General features: G+C 41.8%; 1 protein-coding gene across 3 annotated transcripts; it reads right to left on the bottom strand.

Annotated features, from left to right (window-relative positions):
- Positions 1–509: 509 nt before the first annotated feature.
- On the bottom strand, positions 510–19784 carry TMEM178A (transmembrane protein 178A). Of its 3 annotated transcripts, XM_042465833.1 has the most exons (5): positions 19157–19784; positions 5690–5803; positions 3800–3937; positions 1666–1774; positions 907–1042 (listed from the first exon to the last, which is right to left on the bottom strand). In XM_042465833.1, the coding sequence occupies exons 1-4, from the start codon at positions 19623–19625 to the stop codon at positions 1701–1703; spliced, it is 795 nt and encodes a 264-aa protein (XP_042321767.1). In that variant the 5' UTR covers positions 19626–19784; the 3' UTR covers positions 907–1042; positions 1666–1700. The 3 variants fall into 3 exon arrangements, with proteins under 3 accessions (XP_042321759.1, XP_042321767.1, XP_042321776.1); XM_042465825.1 differs by lacking the exon at positions 1666–1774 and having other exon boundaries at positions 510–1042; positions 19157–19773; XM_042465842.1 differs by lacking the exons at positions 907–1042; positions 1666–1774 and adding an exon at positions 1783–3356.
- Between the last annotated feature and the right edge of the window lie 468 nt (positions 19785–20252).

Raw genomic sequence — 20252 nt, 5'->3', positions numbered from 1 at the left:
ATATATAATGAGGTTGAGGGAATAAAACAGATGCTACTTCGAACAACATACTAACAAGTGTCATATAATCCATTTCATACAGTTAATCTTTCATTTTCATACATGGCATTTAGTTCCATAGGCAATACAAAAAGGTATGGGGGGGATACATACCAAGCAGGAAACATTGCCGTTACTGATTAGGCAGATCAGTAATTCTTAACTTTCTCCACTACAGGGAATGGCCAGTAGAATTCGACATGGCTCACTGGAGGAGCCAACCCCATCCTGGAAATCATCAGCTCCTTTTCCTACATTGTTGCTAAAACAAATTGTCCATCCACTTCTAACACTGGAACTCTTCAAAGAGTCTCCCATACAAAACAAAATGCTTAAATGCAGGTGCAAGTAAGACGAACTGAGGATAACTAAAAAAATATTCTTGCAACTTGGGAGTTTTTGGCAGTTTGTCACCTTATATACAAAGCTCTGCTAAATAAAAACAGCCCTAAATAGTCAACACAGTGTTCTTATCTGAGTGGGAACAGCCCCGCCTCATTTGTGATATGTGCATATACACTGTGCTGAACTGTAGTCATCAGTTCCACAAAAAGTTTGGCCACCTGCATGTTTTGTTTTAGCCACTCTGCAGGCAGAGAACTCCTCTGTGTTCCCTGGCTAGTAAGACACAATGTTTGGCATATTAAGGGATCAAGGTTTTTTTCTCCTCTTTTTGTGCTTGGATTCTAAAATTAGGTCCCTTATAAATCCTTGAAAACTACTTTTCAGATTAATTTCCCACCACTACCACTCAGGATCAGTCATACAGAAGAGTCTCTGGTAGACTTGAGATGGTTAATCTTTGTTCTGCTAATGAATGGGTAAGTGGTGCAAAGACATCCTGCTGCCACGATGAGTCCTAAGCTGCACCAAGCACAGAATATAGACCAGCTGTATCCATGTTCAACATCATCAGGAAGACCGTATATGAATTTGGGTACGCGGTTTAGGTCATAGGAGACACTAGCTGCATAAGTGCAGAGAGAAATCGTGCAAAAGATGCCTGAAAATGAGACAAATCAAAACCTGGTTAGAAAATGTACACAGACAGCCAAAGATAAACAAATCATTTGGATACACACAGTGCTAAGGGATGATGGGCAATTTTGAGGAGGAGATAGGGAAGGGAGGAGTTTTGTGGACTGCAGTGGTCCTTGGCTTGTCATTAGAATTACACTAGATTGAATTCAGATTTAAGCATGTGAAACTGAACTGGTGAAGAGGGATTGCCCTGCCCCTTCCTTTTACCAGCAGCTTCTCAATTCCCCTACAAATGCAAAAGAGAGGAACCAGTGACGCTGTAAATGGAGCGAGCGTACAAAAAGAAGCAGAGATACATTTAAATCAAATGGAGACACCTGTTAAAAAAGCAGTTTCCACCAGTAGAACACAGACACCCCCTCCCATCATCATTATGTGCAATGGTTAAGTCAAATCAGCATGATCCAGCCCAAGTTAATTTCTTGTAGAAGAAAAGATATGCACTGCTTCTAATAAAATACGGTTATTTTAATCAGCATGATTCAACCCAACTCAATACTTTAACATTCTATTAATAGCAACAGGAGAGTGAAATGTATGCTTTGACAGGATTACACAATATAGCAAATATAAGGTGGAATTCACCTTTTGAGTGTAGGTGCTGTTTATCTCCACAGCATTCAGGAAAATGCAGAGTCTAGTTGTGTATCTTTTAAAAATATGATGAGAGCTGTACTGGGATACCAATGTATTTCTGTTTATTGTTAGAAAAAATTAATTAAAACATAATAAAATGTCCTCAACAGCAAAAGGAATTCTGTTGGGAAGTCTCATTTCGTTTAATTAGTCCCCCCCCCCCCGCCAACATTTTGTCTTTTTCTTTTGTAAGAGGAAAAAAATATGAATTTCAAGATTCATAAAAAGAAGCATTTCCATCTCTTTGAAGAATAGTAAAGTTTTTCATTGACTTCCCACTCTCCTTCCACTTAAAGAAATGCCTAATTCAGGCAGAAACTTAAATGACAGCTCGAGAGAGTAAAGTTGGATCGTGTTACAAGTTATGGAAAACTATAAGGCTGAAAATGGTTCTGACAGTGGCTGCTAGATTTACTGTTATGCTAAATTCTTTGTGTTATAGGCAGATTTAAAATAACAGGCAAAATCTATTATGCATATCTTGGCATTAGTCACTTCAGAGTGATTCTGAAAATGAGGCAGACTTTCTAAAAAGATCTAGCCAGAGAGGCCTCTTCCTGTTCAGCTTCACTTGACTGAACTTAGAACTGGGAAGAATGCTCCTGCCTAAATTAGTCAGTACATTATGGGAAGCTTTACTTATTGATGATACTGTATAGGATCTTAATTTCCAAATGTCCAGTGAAATACATAGTGATTCTGAAGCATTCCACAGGTCTAATTTGTCCTATTCTATCTCATCTCCCTTCTCAAAACTGTGGCTGGTAGATCCCATGCTGGTGAGGTGGTGAATCTTCTCTAGATTTTACTGTGAATAGAATTATACAATCATAGCAGTATCGAGTTGGATGGGGCACCATAGGCCATCATCTAACCCCTGAAGTGTAAAGGAACTATCCCAAGGTATAGCTATTTGGGGTTTGGTTGTAGCATCCTACATAGTTCCTTTAATGAAGGAAATAATGAAATTTTATTTTTATACCGCTATTCCTATACAGATCACAGCGGTTCACAACAAAAGATAACACAATACAAGAACACATATCCCAACAGTTAAGGTCTGGATTAAAATCTAGAACAGATTCAACACCCCACAGGCATGAAAACCTCTAGCTATCAATAGATTTAAGGTGTCAGGATCACTTCAAAGCTGATTAAGACATTTGCTATCTGTGTGGAAAAAACAAGTTGGCAATTCTCTCCATTTCATAATGAAAAGCCAACTGGTCTGGCAGCTCACCCTTCACGTACTGGTAATGGGGAAATCCTTCATTCTACACGAGGGTTAGAGTAAGCTGTGTGGCTTAAACAACTTTGTCTTCCAATATCTCATCACCTGTCCCTGTCCTACAACATCTGCTTCCTGAAGCAGCTGCCTCACTCTGCCTAATAGTAGAACTGGACAAGCTAAGTGAAACGTTGCATGCAATGAAAGCAGAACTGCCACACTCCCCAAAGAACAAGAGTATTAGTTTGTAACAGCAAAACAAGAAAGTTTGTGGCACTTTCAAAATTTAATGAATTTACAGCAACCCTTCATCAGATGTAACCGATGAGATGGATCATGGAGATTTGGGAAATAATGCATCTTTAAGGTGGTACAAGCCTCTTTGTTTTGTTTCCATTTGATGATGATGCGCCTGCATTAGAGGGTACAAATGTTTGCCTTTAAAATGACCAAGCTGCGTCACTGACATGATAAACAACCATGCTTGTGGATTGCAACATTACACAAAGGGTTAATGCACAAGATGTCCCATTACATAACAGAGGCTCTCACTGGCCATTGGAACACATTGTGCAATGGCCACATTGCTTGCTCCACCTGCATAGTGATCCTAATCGGGTAACTTCATCTCTGCTCCCCTCCTGAGAATATAAAAGTTGCACAATGGTGCAATTCAACTTTACAAAATTGTAAGTTGATTTATGATGACAAAACTTTCCAACAGAATGCCAGCCTAAAGAATTAGCAGACTGCTGTCTTTTCATAACACCCACAGGAGCTGCCTATCCCATCTCTACCTAATGTGAGAGCTGGCCTTGGATCCTATGTAATTAGGAAGCAGAGGGGAAAAGCTACCTGACATAAGGAAAAGAAGACCAGCAACATGCTGTGTGAGGCTTTCCTCCCAAAAGAAGCTGACTGTAGTTACGATACACCCGCAGAGAAGAACAGCTGCTGCCATCCCAAGGAAACCTGCTGTGATTCTTCTTAGATCTATTTCCATGAAGCAAAAAAGGAGGAAGAGGTTACATTACCACCAGCAGCACAAGTTAAAAAATACATTAAGGTTGACTGTAATTGTATGTACAGTATGTGATTCCTAGAAGGAAAGTTCCTCTGAACCCAGTGGGATTTAGTTCTGAGTAAGTATATACAAATTAGCAAAGCAAGGTCTATGTACCCACAACTGACAAAAGTAAACTATTTTTTTCCTGCTGCAGCATACCTAGGCAGAAAACTACAGCTGAAAAATGTGTAACAAACAGCTTTAATCAAGAACTGCTGGTGAGCAATTCCCACTGAGACTGATGGAGCAAAGAAGGCAGACATCTTTGAGGATTGTTTCAAAACATTTTTGGGTGTGGGTGGGCCCCAAGCTGTGATATAATGGAAAAATCACATGTCCAGATGGGCTCTAAAGGTGTGTGTTTCCATTGCTTTGAAGATTTTATTAATTTAGGGGTCACAGAGATGTCCTGGGGTGGGACAAGGTAACACAAAGGCCACCTGGACTATGCTCACAACTCACACAGTTCTCACCTTGATTTAGGATATACAAGTCATTGTCATAGATAATTATTTTTACTGCTCTTTTATTTATTTATATTACACCTTTTCTCCAGTCTTTGGAATCAAGGCAGCCCACAAACTTAAAAAAATTACCAAAAAAAAAAAAACCCTCCACATCATTAAAACATACCAAAGTTAAAACACAATTAAACTACAAGGTGAATTAAAAGCAATTAAAAATATGCCCACTAACAATGGAGACAATACAACACTTTATAAGAGGCCCTTTCCCCATGAGCAATTAGTTCCCAAAGGCTGCTTAATACAAAATAGGTCCTTGCTAATCTAGGCTCATTAGGAAGGGAGTTCCAGTGGCTAGGAGCAGCCACCGAGAAGGCCCTCTCCTTCTGAGAGTGATGCAAAGGAGAAAAGGGTCTCCCCAGATTATCACAAAATATGAAGAGATTCACATGGAAGATTACATTCCATTAGATAACTTAAACCTGAGCCATATAGGGAGTCATAACCAGCACTTTGAACTGAGTCTGGAAACAGTGACGCTGTTCCAACAAGCGAGTTGTGTTCTCCCTGCAGCCAGCCCCAGCTGACAATTTGGCTGCATCTCCTTGAATCAGCTGAAGTTTCCAAACACTTTTCAAAGGCAGCCCCACACAGAGTATATTACAGTATAATCTATCCTACCTGTCTATACCAGTGTTCATCCTTTGGAAGTGTCAATCCACTAGTAGGCCCTCCGTTTTCACGAGGGATCCGTTCCAGACTCTCTCCTCCGAGGGAAAACAGAGACTTGCCTATATGCAACACTATAGGTTTAAATAGGGTGCATGCCTGCGAGCGCATATGAGGCACACGCCGTGGGGGTGCGCCCCACTGAATATAACAAAGGTCACCCCTCCATGAATATTCAAGACCACGAGAAAGGAGGGGCGACTGTATGTCTGTCCTGTTTCTTTTTTAAATATAAAAATGAAAATTCACAAAATTGAGCAGTAACACAATTCCCTCTACGGGTAAATTTCCTGTACTCCTCTTTCAGGTACTTCTATTGTTGCTATTAAAAAAGTAAAAAGATATGGATGGACTGTATTGGAGGCTTCCCTATCACAGTATGCAATATTTTCTGGCCAACACATCAATTTATTTGGTGTAAACCACAGTATTTAACATACATTGTAAGACTTTTTACTCAACTGGGGGGGCAAGTACAGTACTTACGTAGCAGGTGCCATTCATCTTGTTGGATGGTCTTGGTTAAATTGAACGGGGTGTTCCGTAAACGTATCGGTGGAGCAAAGTGGTATTTGATTGCTGTACATCTCTGAGCAATACCTTGAAGAAAAGGACAGAAGCATTTAGCAAATTACTTTGAACAGGGATCAAGGAAGAGGATACTCTTTAGCACTATAAAAACAAGTAATGATTTTCTATTAATAATGTTCAAGTGAGGGGGCAAGACCCTTTCACTACCAAAGAGATTACTTGAGTTTCTACATTAACCATGCTCACAACCAGCCACTTTTTTTCTTTTTGCTGTTTTTGTTTAACATAAAATGCAATAGCTGCAGACTATCTTTATGTTGTTTACTTTAAGGTTTTATACAGCTTATAATTCAGTTTTTAAAATGCTACAAAACCAATGCAATGGCAATTTTTTTTATAAACAGACAATCCACTTTAAAGCAAGAGATGCACAACTGTTGCTGTGCAGATAAGATATGGCTGGATTGCAAATTTCATTTTAGATAGTATAACCAATGGAAACAAATTATGGGAGTACTGTAGTAGGCCAACATCATCTGGAAGACTGTAATTGCCCAGCATTACTGGAAAGCTTTGTTTTTCTTGTATTTTGCAGTACAAAATAATTATCTGCCTAAAATCACTGGCTTTCCTTTGAAAGCATCATAGCGGAGTACCTTGGTGTATCAGGCAACTTCTCTTCATCATCATTTGTTACAAATGTGAATGTTAGTTGATGGTCCGTTATTTTAGTGAATAGTAATGTCATTGTTTTAACAATTGTATTTTATATGGAATTGTTTTATTGTTGTAATCTCGCCTCAATCTGCAGGGAGAGGCGGGAAATATAAATAATAATAATAATAATAATAATAATAATAATTATTATTATTATTATTATTATTATTATTATTATTTATACACTCATAAATTTCCAATGCAATGTCATAGAGATCTGTTCAAAAGAACGTCCTACCTAGCTGGATGGTACTCACTCCCAGGTTAAGTAAGCACAACACTGAAGGCTTCATCTGGAGCCCTGTCAAGGTATACAGTTACAACACTATAATTCCATTTCTACTGCCTATGGAATCCTGAGCTCTGTAGTTTGGTGAGGCACTGGAGCTCTCCTGCTGAGGAATCTAAATACCCTTTCCTCCACTGCATATCGCATGATTCCATAGGATGGAACTATGGCAATCAAAGTGGAATCACAATACTATAACTGTGTAGTGTAACAGAGCCCTTCTTGTTCCTCTATGTCCCTTATTAATGCATTGCCTGAGCCAGATTTCGAAAAGGCCTTGTTTTATTTGAAAAAACTTAAAGATCTTCTTTTACCTTCTTTTAGATGTCTTTGTTTAATCATCTTATGTTTATAGCTGCCTGATTTGTATCGTAATCCAATATGGCAGTACAGCGTAAGTGGTGTGTGTTTGTGTATTTGCATACATGCATTAGATATTATTTACAGGCAGCTGGGGTGAAATAACTATGAACAGCAGTTAACAAAGTCAATGTGTTCATGGGCATTACCTCTTTAACAGAAATGTTAATACAGTGGACCCTTGTTATACGCTGGGGTTTGGTTCCAAGATGCCCCATGTATAACAAAATCCGCAGAAGTAAGAAGGGTGGTACTGATACCTAGAAGAGAAGTGACAAGCCCTTCTGTACTTGGAAATATGACATTTAAATTCTGGTATCTAAAATTAGTGCTTCCACATCATTTAGCAGGACATAAAAGCATTAAACCATCTACTAATTAACGGTAGGCTTCAGATGCCACGATGGTTGTATGTCAAAGGGGATTCATTCTCACAATTTCCTTCTGCCCTCTTACAACTCATCCAGAAGCCAATTAATTTGTCCCTAGCCTGCTTCTGAACCATCCCCTGAGGTCCCAAAGGGACATGTTTGCTAGTGGAAGCTGCTAAAGAACTACTTCCCTGGAATCTCCTCCATCATCCATCCCCACCTGTAGGTATTCCAGCAGAGGAAGGGGAGATGAGAAGCAAGACTATACTAGCAGCCCTGTCAAAGGATTTTCACCTCTTTCCTCAGTAACCTCTCCTCTTTCTTTTTTTTTAGATTGAAAACTATAATGCCGCCCTGGCTCTAACTCACTACCCAGACTTCATGGATGAACCATGGGTTGAGTCGAGTTTATTTATTGCTAAAAGCTATTAGCCATCACAATTCAATGTAATTAAGGTAACAGACAGACAAATAAACTACAGTAACAGTGATAAATTTAAAATAGAATACAGGTAACAAGCAAGCAAGCAAAGAAAAATACAACTTTTGCTTAACACACACACATACACAAGTAAAGTAAGCAAAAGGTTACTTTTAATATCCTGCTCTGTTCTGTATATTACTGTATATATTATATTGTACTGTATACTGTATTATAAGTACAAATACTATACACTAATATTGCAAGAGATACACTGACCACAATCTCAGAAGCACCATGAACTGAATGCAAATTGAAGGTGCAAAGATGGTGAGAAGTCTCAGAGACAAAGGGGGGAAAGGATTAAGCAGTGCTCACTCGGTCACAAGCAAACCTCCATAGTTAGTTTGGCGTCTTTTTTCCTCTCTCCACTTGTTTTGTAAGCAGTGGGTACATGCAAGCAGTCCAAAACAAGCTTCCATAGGAAGAAGAACTGATGGCATTCTGTTGTGTCCACACTTACCAATTCCACAGATAAGTTCCATTCATTCAAAGAGGGGATTGGTCTTTCTGTAGTTAAGCCTCTGGACTATGGGTGCAAGGGGTCCCAAGCGAGCCTTGTAGGCAGGAAGAACAAACAAAAGAGCAGATCCCTCATTGAATTAATGGAACTTACCTGTAATTTGCAAACAATGAAAGAACAAGTAATCAGAAAGCAAGTTGTCAAATGGTGGGTGAAGCCTGTACGTCTTATACTGCCCTTTTAATTGGGGTCACCTTCTTCCTAAAATAAAATCCATGCACTACCTTTTTGATCCTCAAAAGTATAGTAACCACACCATTACATCTGGCTCCCAAAGCCAGTAGGTTGCTGTGAAGCCAATCGTACCTAAAAAACAAACATGTTCAATCACATCCATTAGATTTTAATTATTAGAACCAGCCCTGCAGCCGGGACAGAAGAAGCACAGCTGCCAAGCATAGTATCCCAAGTTGGTGCTAGTGCCCACAATGCACATTCTGTTTGTCCAATAGATAGGCTAAGCCTGGAGATATGTTGATTTGCATCAGATGAAGTTATAGCCATTCCTTCCTGTCAAGCCAAGCCTGAGAAACCTCAGCATCTATTGCAAGGAAGGTATTTCCTCCTGTTCTACAGTGTAACTGGCTATAAATATTAAATGTTCTCCCTGGAGAAACAAGCAGTGAAATGTCATAATGATTCTGCCAATTGTGATCATGAAAGCACTTAAAGCAATATCTATTTTTACATCCTGCTCCTAATAGGGAAGCACATCCCTTGACTGAGACTGACATAAACTCCAGCATTTCTGTTTACACAGCACAATTAAAACAATTTATAGCCCAATTCGCAAGACAATCCACATGATGCACGTTTGCATTTTCAGGAGCACTGCACTGAAACATTTCATTACGACAAATATATTCTTTTCTTCTACCTCAGCCAATCTGATAGATCATAGAGTCATATAATTGGAAGGGGCCTCCATGGGCCATGACGTCCAACCCCCTGCTCAATTCAGGTTCTCCAGCTAGCACATCCCCAGCAGGTAGCTAGCTGTCCAGCCTCCTTTTGAAAACATCCAGAGAAACAGACCGCACCACCTCTCAAGGCAGTTGTTTCCACTGCTAAACCACTCTCAGGAAGTTCCTTCAGAATCAAAATCTACTCTCCTGTAATTTCAAAAATGCCTATAAACAAAAACAATTGAACACAATACATACACTAAAAGATCAGCAAGGTAATAACACAATCAGTTTAGCACTGGCAGCTAGATTCCTTCAAGCACAATTTTTTGGTAACAACTACCTGAACTCCCTTACTATAAAATTTTCAAGATCAATCCCAATCTCTACATTCAGACTCTCCTCCTGGCACATGGTTCCAGTTTCATATATGCAGACTCTAATGCAGATGTTCAATTGGCATCTATACATATGAAAGAGAAGGTGAATTTAAGAGCTTGCATTAATCCCTCTCCCTCCCATATAAAGAATTCAAAGATATAGCCATGTTACTCTGTAGAATCAGTATGTAGAGATCATGTAGCACCTCTGAGACTAACTGAAAGAAAGAAGTCGGCACCATGAGCTTTCATAGGCTTGGACCAAACGCAAGGGAGACTTAAGTCTACAAAAGCTCATGGTACTAACTTCTTTCTTTCAGTTAGTCTCAAAGGTGCTATAAAATCCCTCCCATATAAAATTTGAATTATGTCAAAGGCCTGTCAAGTCCGGCAATCCACTTCCAACAGTCACCAGCCAGATGTCCCGATTGTAAGAAGGGCCAAAGCCACCAGCTGAAATATCTGTAAAAGAGATACAGACAAATAAAAGGATCTATCTGGACCTAGTAATAAAAGCAGGTGATCATCAGTGCAGTGGTACATTTTGAAATGCAGCAGCTCATCATGATGGTACTCATAGCCACGCACTCCCAAGGAGATTTCAAGAACACTTGCAGCTGTCTAGATTGGAGGTGGACAAAGTATGGCTGGCAGGACATCTCAGAGCTATTTTTGTGCCCCCCCCCATGCCAAAAATGATCTCTAGAGGGTGCAGAGACCATTTTCATCATGTCTGGAGCTCCCTTGGACCTCTAGGGAGTCAAAACAAAAGTTTGCTAAGAAGTGTATTAATTGTACCCAAATATCCCAATATCCCCTCTGGGAACTCAGAAGGCCACAACAACATATTGCTGTGTCCCCTGGAGGATGTTTGGGGGCATTCAGGTCAAAAAAAATAGTTTGTTTGGTTTTTTTGCAGGAGCAGGTACAGTTGGGTATGGTTCGCTAAGGAGCTAATGTAGGCCCCTAGTCTTTCACAGCTGCCCACCCGTCTGGGCCCATATCAATATACCACTTTAGTCAGTCTTTATGTTGTATGTTGTACAGCCAATTGGTATTGTTCCCCCATAGGCAAAACATCTCAAAAAGCTTTGGATTACAACTGGGATAACTCATAACAACATATTGTTGCTTGGGAAAGCCACTGCTAATATTTTTTTTTAAAAAAAAGAAAAAAACATGTTTTGAGCTTGTGCCATGTAAATTCTTAGGCTTGGAACTCAACAAGAGTACAGTTGAACAAGAAAAGCTGAAACCAAACTTTTTACTAAAAGATACCATAAAGCAAGTAGTCCCAAACTAGACTTTACCTGAAGAGCAGGGTATTATTATTATTATTATTATTATTATTATTATACTTAAACTTCTGTTTTCTAAGGTCAAACTTTCTGCCAGCACCATGGGCCAAAAGCTTGGAAAGGTTACTTTATGGATTACAACTTCCAGAATCACCCAGCCAAATGTTCCAAGATTATCCACATACAGGATAAGGGTTTTCCTTAAACTTGGAACTTTATTTATTTACTGTATTTATACCCCGCCCTTCAGCCCTAAAGGCTCTCAGAGTGGCTTGCATTTGACACATAGGGTCCCACCAAGCCGTATCTTAGGACTTCTAGGCGGGTTACAGACCGCCCATTTGGGGCGGGCTGTACCCGCCCCTTTCCCCGGTGTATCGGGGCCTCAGTGGCCAGAACGGCAGCTGCTGAGGCCCCGATCCGCCGCTTTTCAGGCTGCGGGGAAGCGGCAAAATGCTTCAAGCCCCAAGGACACCCTGCGGCGGCGGGGAGGAGGAGAAAGGGGCCGCTGCCATTCTGTGCGAGCAGAGCGCGCACAAGGGTTAGGGGGGTGCGGAAGCACCGCCCCTTTCTAACCCTAGTACGCACTCTGCGCGTACTAAAGTGCCCGTATGTAACGGGCCCTAGTTTCCCCCCTAATTTTTATACCATCATGACTATTGAAAAGTTCTGGGACAACTCAAATGCCGGCACCACTTGTATGCCATTTTCGTAACACATTAGTGGTCCTATGAAAAGATGACACTGTTGGGGGCTGACACTGTGGCAATACTTTTTCTGCCAAAATCTTCTTATGCCTGGCCATCCCCCATTTTTCTTCATCTTCTGTCTATCTGGACATTTTTAGCAGTATTGGCTTTGGGACAATGGGGAAGGGCTGGACAAACACATCTTTTGCTGCTGATTTTCAGCAGTGTGTCTTCAGTAAACAATGCAATAAATGAAGGTTTGACCTGGGAATGAAGAGACCTCTACTCTAGCTAGTGCTACCACAGCTATGTATGTTTACCTACAACAGGCAAGGCCAATAGTAGCTGCCTCCAAAATCCCTTACTGAGCATCTATGTGCAGCAAAACAGGGAGAGAAAGGGAGAGCTGATAAATCTCCTTCACCAGCAAACCCTACAGTATGCTATTTTTTTTTTACTTGGTGCAAAATTTCAGTGATGATGAGCATCATCATCAAAAGAAGAATTTGTTCAGCTTGAGATATTGCTCACTTTTGCTGCTGACTCTACTCCAGGAGGTGTATTAATTGCCTGTGCCAACTTGACCCTTGTTCCTCAAGCGTAGGCTTGATGTGTTCCTGACAGCAAGTCATTTTGTTTACTTCAGCACTTGAGCCAGCTTTTTAGGCATGGCTAAGCTGCCAAAAACATTTCAGCCAATTCAAAGAATGTGATATGAAGGATCAACCCCCGGAATTTAGATCGATTCTTTTTTGCTTCGCTCATATGCACTGCTGGTACGGCGGTTCTACACAAAGGCTTAGAAGAGCTTACACAATTGTACTGGTACCTTTCTTTTCATGGGAATGATTCTTCCACAGCATGCAATTTCTATTCATATCTTATGATCCATCCTGCCCCAGCTGCACAAAAATTGTGCATTCTGCAAGTACGTTTCCTTTGTGTTCGTTCTGCATGAACCAAAACTCTTAAGAATATCTATGCCCATCAGGGTTGGCCCAAAACAATTTGCTTTCTGAAAGTGAGCAGCAAGTCAAGGTACATCATATCTGAAGTCAGACAAGTTATTTTGGCATGCAAGGCCAACAAAACAATAACAACCAAAAATAACCCAAGTACTACTCCATCTCTCTGGCTGTAGAATAAGAGTAAATTAAACAACTAACAAACCGTCATCATGTGTTACACAGCTGCTTTAGGTCTATTTAATGGGAAAGCCATCCCAAATAGTCATACAGATTTCAGCTCACTCAGATATGGGATGTGCACTTTGCTCTTGACATTTCTTTCACATATAGAGCACATAAGGGGCCAAAGCTGAATTGGGTGCTTTAACTCTTTGCTCCTGGTATTGATGAAAGGCTTTCTTAAACAAATAGCCATCGTGTGTACAGGGGAAGCTAGACTGGAACTTCTAGGGAAGAGAACATTAACCCTTTGGCTCTGCACTGTCCAGTGGAATCCCACACTCAAGTATGTTATTTGCAATAAAACCTTATATCCCAAGAGGTGATCCTGTATCAGAGGCAAAGGACTAAAGTTCCTTCCTTCAATTTAAATTCAGTACCCCAACACATATTGGCCAGTTTGTTTGGTTTTTTTTAAAAAAATAGCAATGAAATGCCCAGCTATCTGACTAATAATAATAATACCACTAACACCACCACATCTAGTCTGGCTTTTGGACTAGGGGGCTCATGGGAAGCAGAGGCGGTACTATCACTGCTCTAACACCTACATCTTCTGCCTGAGACCACCAAATGGTAGAACCATCCCTGTTTTCCAACCTGAGCACCGGTGCAATAATCTACACAAAAGAAGGATCTGTGAATGCACCAGTAGTTACATCTGATATAACCTAGTAACTCCTTATTTCCTGGATTTCCCCCCCCTACATGTACTGAAATAGTGAATAAGGATTGTAAGAAATGCCAATGCAGGTGGGCTTTCACATCAACCAGACAGTGTGAACAAAGTATTTATCACTGATTTTTTTTTTAATGACATGTTTTCTCGTGACCTGAAGGAAGAGACTGGACAGCTGCATATGCTGTCTGAATTTAAAAGAGCATTCAAGATTCTCTTCTGGCAGGCTTATCCAGATGATTTTTAAATTGTTAATTTTAAATATAGCAATAGCAATAGCACCTACATTTCTACACTGCTTTTGTATTTGGATTGTTTTATTGTTTTTAATTGGTTTTAACTATTGGAATGAATGATGGATTTTAATGTTGTTTCTGTATTGTTTTAACATGGGGGGATTATGGTGTTGTATTTTGTATTTTTGTATTTCATCACATGTTGTAAACCGCCGTGATCGTAGGAACGGCAGTATAGAAATAAAGTTTCATTCATTCATTCATTCATTCATTCATTCATAGTGCTAAGTGATTTACAATGTGTTAGCCAATTGCCCCCAACAAGCTGAGTACTCATTTTACTGACCTATGAAAGGATGGAAGGCTGAGTTAACTTGGCACCCTGCAGGATTGAGCTCACAATATTTTGGCTGCAGTAACAACAGTACCATGAGGTCCCTGTTTGTCACCTAGTGCCTCTGCTGAGGTCAGAACAAGATATCCAGCCATGCTATTGATGATGGACCCCCCCGTTTTGACCTCAGAGCGACTTACACCTGCAGCAGAGGCACACCGTGAAGCTCACAGGGACCAAGAGTGAAGGCAGCCACCCATCATCACTCTGAAGAGAGTCAAAACCCTGCAGTAAAAGGTGAGTTATTTAAATGTAGGTTAGGTTAGGGGTTATTGTCGTTGTGTGCCTCCAAGTCATTTTTGACTTATGGCAACGCTAAGGGGGAATCTATCATAGAGTTTTCTGGGGAAGTTTCTTCCAACAGTTTTGCCACTGCCATCCTCTGAGAATGAGAGCATTTGACTTGCCCAAGGTCACTCAATGGGTTTCCATGACCAAATGGGGAATCAACCCCTAATCTCCAGAATCATAGTCCAACATTCAAACCGCTCCACCACCCTAGTTCTCATGTTAATGGGAGGAAGCCCCAAAGCAGATGCAGGCAGTCCACAACTGATTCAGGGTTTTGGCCCTGCATCATGTAAACAGGATATAGTGAGCCTAAGGTGGGGTAGGGGGAAATTCAGGGTAATATATCCATGTAGACAAGGCCTTGGATTCCAACAACGTCTGTGTCAATTTAGGATTCTTTTTACACTTACTTTAAAGAAAAAGAACATTACTTTTAAGAAGAATACATAAAAAATAATATTTTTCTATTTTCTTCCAGCATGGGACCCAAGATGGCTTACCAAAGACTAAAAGAAGATTCTATAAGCTAAAAACTTGATAAAAAATACAATTAAATGTTACCATATTAAAACACCATTAAATGTGTAAAAGTGTGAAATTGTTTAGAAAATAACAGTCAAGTTAGTAATGCAACACACACCATTAAAAGACTCCTTGCAGCCAATTCATTGTTAAATCCCTATTTGTATAAAAAGGTCTTCACTTGCCAGCAAAAGGAGAGCAGAGAGGTGGCCAGTCTAGCCTCTTGTGGAAGGGAATTACACTGAGTGGGAACAACCACAAAGAAGGCTCTTCCCTATGTCCTCCCCAGAAAAGTCTGTGGTAGGATCAAGACAAAGCCTTCTCCTGGGGATTTTATGTCTCTGATTCATATAGAGAAACAGGATTTTTCAATGACTTGCTGAAACCATCCCACACCTGAGCAGTGGTAGAGTGATGCTCTGGGATCCACTACCCGACTCTGAGCAGAATTATAGGACACTTCTTCTCTATTCCATCTGTGTTTAAACCACTCTTCATCATTCTATGTGTCAATCAAATTTTGCCATCTCACTATTTGTAACTCCAGGTCTTTTACAGGCAGGTTTTCTAAAATTCCTAACCATTTGTCAATAAATACATGAATTAGAAATAATACAGTCTATAAACTCAGTACAACCTACAGCAGGCAAGAATGCAAATTCTGTCAAAACAGAGGTAAAGCAGAATGTGCCACATACAAAACACTGCCAATGAAAAGCTAGAACATGATTCTTATATTAACCAAGAGCTTTCCTGTCTCTTTCTTTCTTTATTTTTCTGGGCTCACCCCTCAACTACACTAGGCTCATGCCTTTACCATACACTTACCTATGAGTAAGTGGAGCTGAGAATACTTGTCATCTGATTAGATAAATACAGGACTGCACTGTAACATACCAATATTTAGAATTACACAGATCTTTCTTTGTTCACACGTGATGCAATTTTGGAAGGACGAAAGGTGCCTTAACAGCAATACCTACCAAGGTGGCAGAGATAAATAAGTATTTACATTTATGGTTTAACCTTAATTTGCAGTTTGGCAGGGAAATAGAAAGGAGCACAAATTGACTGTGCTGGCAGAATTAACACAACAGCCACTGGTACGTGCCCTTCTCTCCTTCACCACCACCCCTTTTGATTTTTCCTCTTCTGCCCCTCCCCACATCCACCTTTGCTGTTAGCTTTCATTTACATCCAGAAATCACACCTCTTAAATCTGAAGCTGGAGAGGGGAATAGCCATGTACAGCCCATCACTATTAAGTGTCCAGTATAAAAAATGTATGAACTGTATTAAACTGTATTGATGAAAATGTACATAAGCTGTATTTACTAAACACTTAACACAAAGACGTTTGCGCTTGTCTACTGAGTGTCCAAGGCATATTAAAAGTTTTGGGTTTTTAAAATAGTAGTTTCCTTGGGCTAAGAGGCCCATCTTTGCAGCCCTAAAGAAAGACAGTAAAAGATTTCTGCCTGCTCAGCATGAGTGAATGCTGTCTCCACATGACAGCCACCAAACACTTCCTATTTATTGTGAAGGGAAGGTCACCATGCCTTTGTATTAGGAGGAGAGTGCAGAAGCTGCAGCGGTTTTTTTGTTGTTGTTGTTGGTTTTTGCAGGAAGAAAGAATATTCACAGGGAGTGAGAAAGAACCTGCATGCTGGGTAGATGCACCAAATGCAAGAAAGGGAATAGTTCCTTGGGATGATTTTGGACTTTATGGTGGAAAGATGCACACTACCACAATCAATGTCATTAATTCAAGGCATGTTTGTGATTTTTTATTTAAATGAAATGACAAAGAATGGGCTAAGGGGACCGCCATAACTATACACTAGGATGTGGCAAATAATTGGCTGGTATATGTAAAGGACTGTGTGCAGTACACTAAACAGGCAGGTTCTGACACCCGCATGTTAAGGGCAAGGGAGAAGGGATATGCAATGCCAGGTTCTGCACAGCTGACAAATAAGCTTTATGTATTTTGAATGCATACTGTCTATGCACAAAGGGGATGATGGAGATGCATTTCACATATGCCTAGGGCACTGCATTTGTATGAAGAACGTGTCCCATGAATGAAATGATGGGTGAGCATAATCTGGAAGGAACATGGCTACTTCAAGGAATGTACTAAGTATTTTCCCTGGCCACAGTCTCCTCTATGCAACATGTGCCCTGTCACTCTTGCACACTGGAAAATCTTCACTGTGTTCCTCTTTTCTCAATGGTACATCTGTTAGGTACACTCCAACGGTGAAGAAAAGGAGTGTAATACAAAAAACAACTGATGTGCTGAAGAGTTAAGGACAGAGCTGCAAGGAGATAATGCACTGATAGACATTAAAGACAATAACAATAAGTACAGTGTGAGAATAAAAATGGTGAAAATGAGAGGAAGAGGGCAAAGGGGCGAAACACTGCTCAGTAATTTGGGGTGCCCGAAAAGTGGCTTTGCATGGAGATGGCCCCAGGAAATGGCATCTAGTGGCTTCCCTGTCATGCTCCTTACATGATATGGTGAATCCCAGTGTGTGGTTTGGATGAACTCTGTCCCCAAAATAGGTCTGAAAATTTGGAGAGCAAACTTTTAAAGTTTGGAATAAAATCGAGACTGCCCTAGTGACATGAAAACCACCACAGTCTTCCCCTCAGGTGTTCCCTCTCTATATGTGTATATGGCTGCATGCACACAATGATGGTTTACATGTAGGCATGCACACATTTCTTATGGTGGCTGTGAACCAGCAGTGACTCTGCGTTACGGGTGCCCAAGGTGAATGAACTGAGAGGCAACTGTCTGTAATGCATGGAAGTATGAAGGAGAATACTGCACCCAGAGTTGTGGGAGGGCTGCCAGGCTACACTGTGGCTGTGACTTAGCTGGAAAAGAAAGGAAACATTGAACGAGAAGGCATGTATTTCAACCATGTGGTGGTGGAGGGGAGAAAAGGGTTGGGAAAACTGGGGGAATAGAGTATAGGAAGTATGGTTAATGGAGAAATTGTGAGATAAAATGTTAAAATAAGCCCTATGAATTAAACACCATTTGTGGATTGCTGATATCCTCTCCCAGAATATTTAATGACAATATACAGCTCTTGAGACCTCCAGCTCATCACTTGTGGAACTAGAACGATGGACTCTTCTCAGAACTCCTGAATCCTATGCTGAACAAACCTGTATCATAGCTTTCTTTTTCTTGTATGATTAATCATCATCATAAATGACAGGTTTTTTATTGTTGTTGTTATCTATAATTCATTCTGAGAACCAGCATTTATTTATTCACTGTATTTATACCCTGCTCTTCAACCAGAGCGGCATAGTAGCTTGAGTGTTGGAATAGGACTCTGGAGACCAGGGTTCGATTCCCTGGTCAGCCATGAAACCCACTGGGTAACTATGGGTGACACTCTCTCAGCCTCAGGGGAAAACAGTGGCAAACATCCTCTGAACAAATTTTGCCCAGAAACCCCCATGATAGAGTCGAGTTAGGGTCGCCATAAGTCAGGAATGACTTGAAGGCACACAATAACACTGAGGCGACTCTTTTGCCCTCTCCAGAGGTGCCTGGGGTGCTGCTGGGACTGGGAAGAAGCCCTGAGAGTATCAGGGAGTCTCCTTCTTTGGAGGTTTTTAAACAGAGGCTAGATAGCCATCTATTGGGGATGCTTTGATTGAGAGTTCCTGCATGGCAGAATGGGTTGGACTGGATGGCTCCTGTGGTCTCTTCCAACTCCAGGATGCTATGATCTCAGAGCATGGGAAGGACTGGATAAGGAGATGCAGCTTTCAGCAACAACCACTCATTCTGCACTGACACTGATGATTGGTTGTTACTTATGATGACGATCATAACCATTATTGATTTATTATTATTAGTATTACTGATGGTGATTTATGAATATTATTACTATTATATTATTGATTATTATTATTATTGATGATTATGATGATGATGATTTATGATGAGGATTATTACTGTTATGATTTATTATTATTATTATGATTATTGATACTGATAATAAGTCTCTTCCCCCAGCCAGCCAGCCAGCCAGCCTCCCTCCCTGCCTGGTCCTCGCCTTCCTTACCCCTTTGGAGGAGGCTGTCGAGGTCCGGGTCCCTCCCTGGGAAGTAGTAGCACTTCCTCCAGAGCCCCGCGTGAGAGGCGAAGAGGGGCCTCCGGCCACAGGGGGACTGGAGCCGGGCCAGGCCCAGCAGGGCTCCCCAGCCGCCCAGCAGCACCACATCCCCGGCGGTGGCGGAGGCGGCGGAGGGCAGGGGCTGGCTTTGCCGTCGGGCGCCGCCGGGGCTGGCTCTGGCTCGGAGGGGCAGCTGCGGGAGCGGCAGCAGGCGGCGGCGCTGCTCGGGGGGCGAGGGGGCGCTGCTGCTGCTGCCGCCGCCGCCGCCTCCTTCTCCTCCGTCTCGGTCCTGGCAGCTCCTGCGGTGCCTGCGGGGGTCGGTGTGGTACCAGTGGTCGGTGAAGATGGCGGTGAGGAGGAGCGCCAGGGAGCCCAGGCTGAGGCACAGGCTGAGGGCGCCCACCGGAGACACCCGCATGGCGCCCCTCAGCCCCAGCCGCCGCCTCCCTCGGCCACGCTCCCCGCCGAGCCAGGAAAGGAGGGAGGGAGGGACGCACGCGGCGGCGGCGGCGGAGACACAAAGCAAGGACGGCGGCGCCGGCCAGGAGCCAGGCTGCGGGAGCCCTCGCCCGTCGCCAGGGGGAGCCCGCGCCGCCGCTGAAAGAGCGGGAAACTCAGGAGGAGGAGGAGGAGGAGGAGGGCCAGGCGTCGCCCGCCTCAGAGTCACTGTCGTCGTCGTAATCATAGTCACAGACTCCTCTCAGGGCGCACAGCGCTACAGCGCCCCCTGTGTCTCTTGCGTGGCTTCAGGGCATTTCTTGGCATTGCTTCCTGAAGAGAGGTGTTTGGTTTTTGTGACATGGCCCTCTCCTCTGAGGCTGAGGGAGCCTGACTTGACCACAGCCTTGATACAAAAAACGTGTGTGTGTGTGTGTGTGTGTCTGGTGTGTGCCTTCGTTTCTGGCTTTTGTCGGAAATTATCATCATCCATCAATCATCATCAGTCAAAAATAAATAAATAAATAATAAAATAAATCCTCATCAATCAATAAATAATAAGCCATCGTCAATAAGTGTGACTTGCCCACAACCTTAATACAACTGT

Source organism: Sceloporus undulatus, chromosome 1 (assembly GCF_019175285.1).
Source record: "Sceloporus undulatus isolate JIND9_A2432 ecotype Alabama chromosome 1, SceUnd_v1.1, whole genome shotgun sequence".
Classification (NCBI taxonomy): Eukaryota; Metazoa; Chordata; class Lepidosauria; order Squamata; family Phrynosomatidae; genus Sceloporus; species Sceloporus undulatus.
The sequence above is the reverse complement of the archived record's forward strand: the minus strand, read 5'-3'. Positions and strand labels throughout refer to the sequence as shown.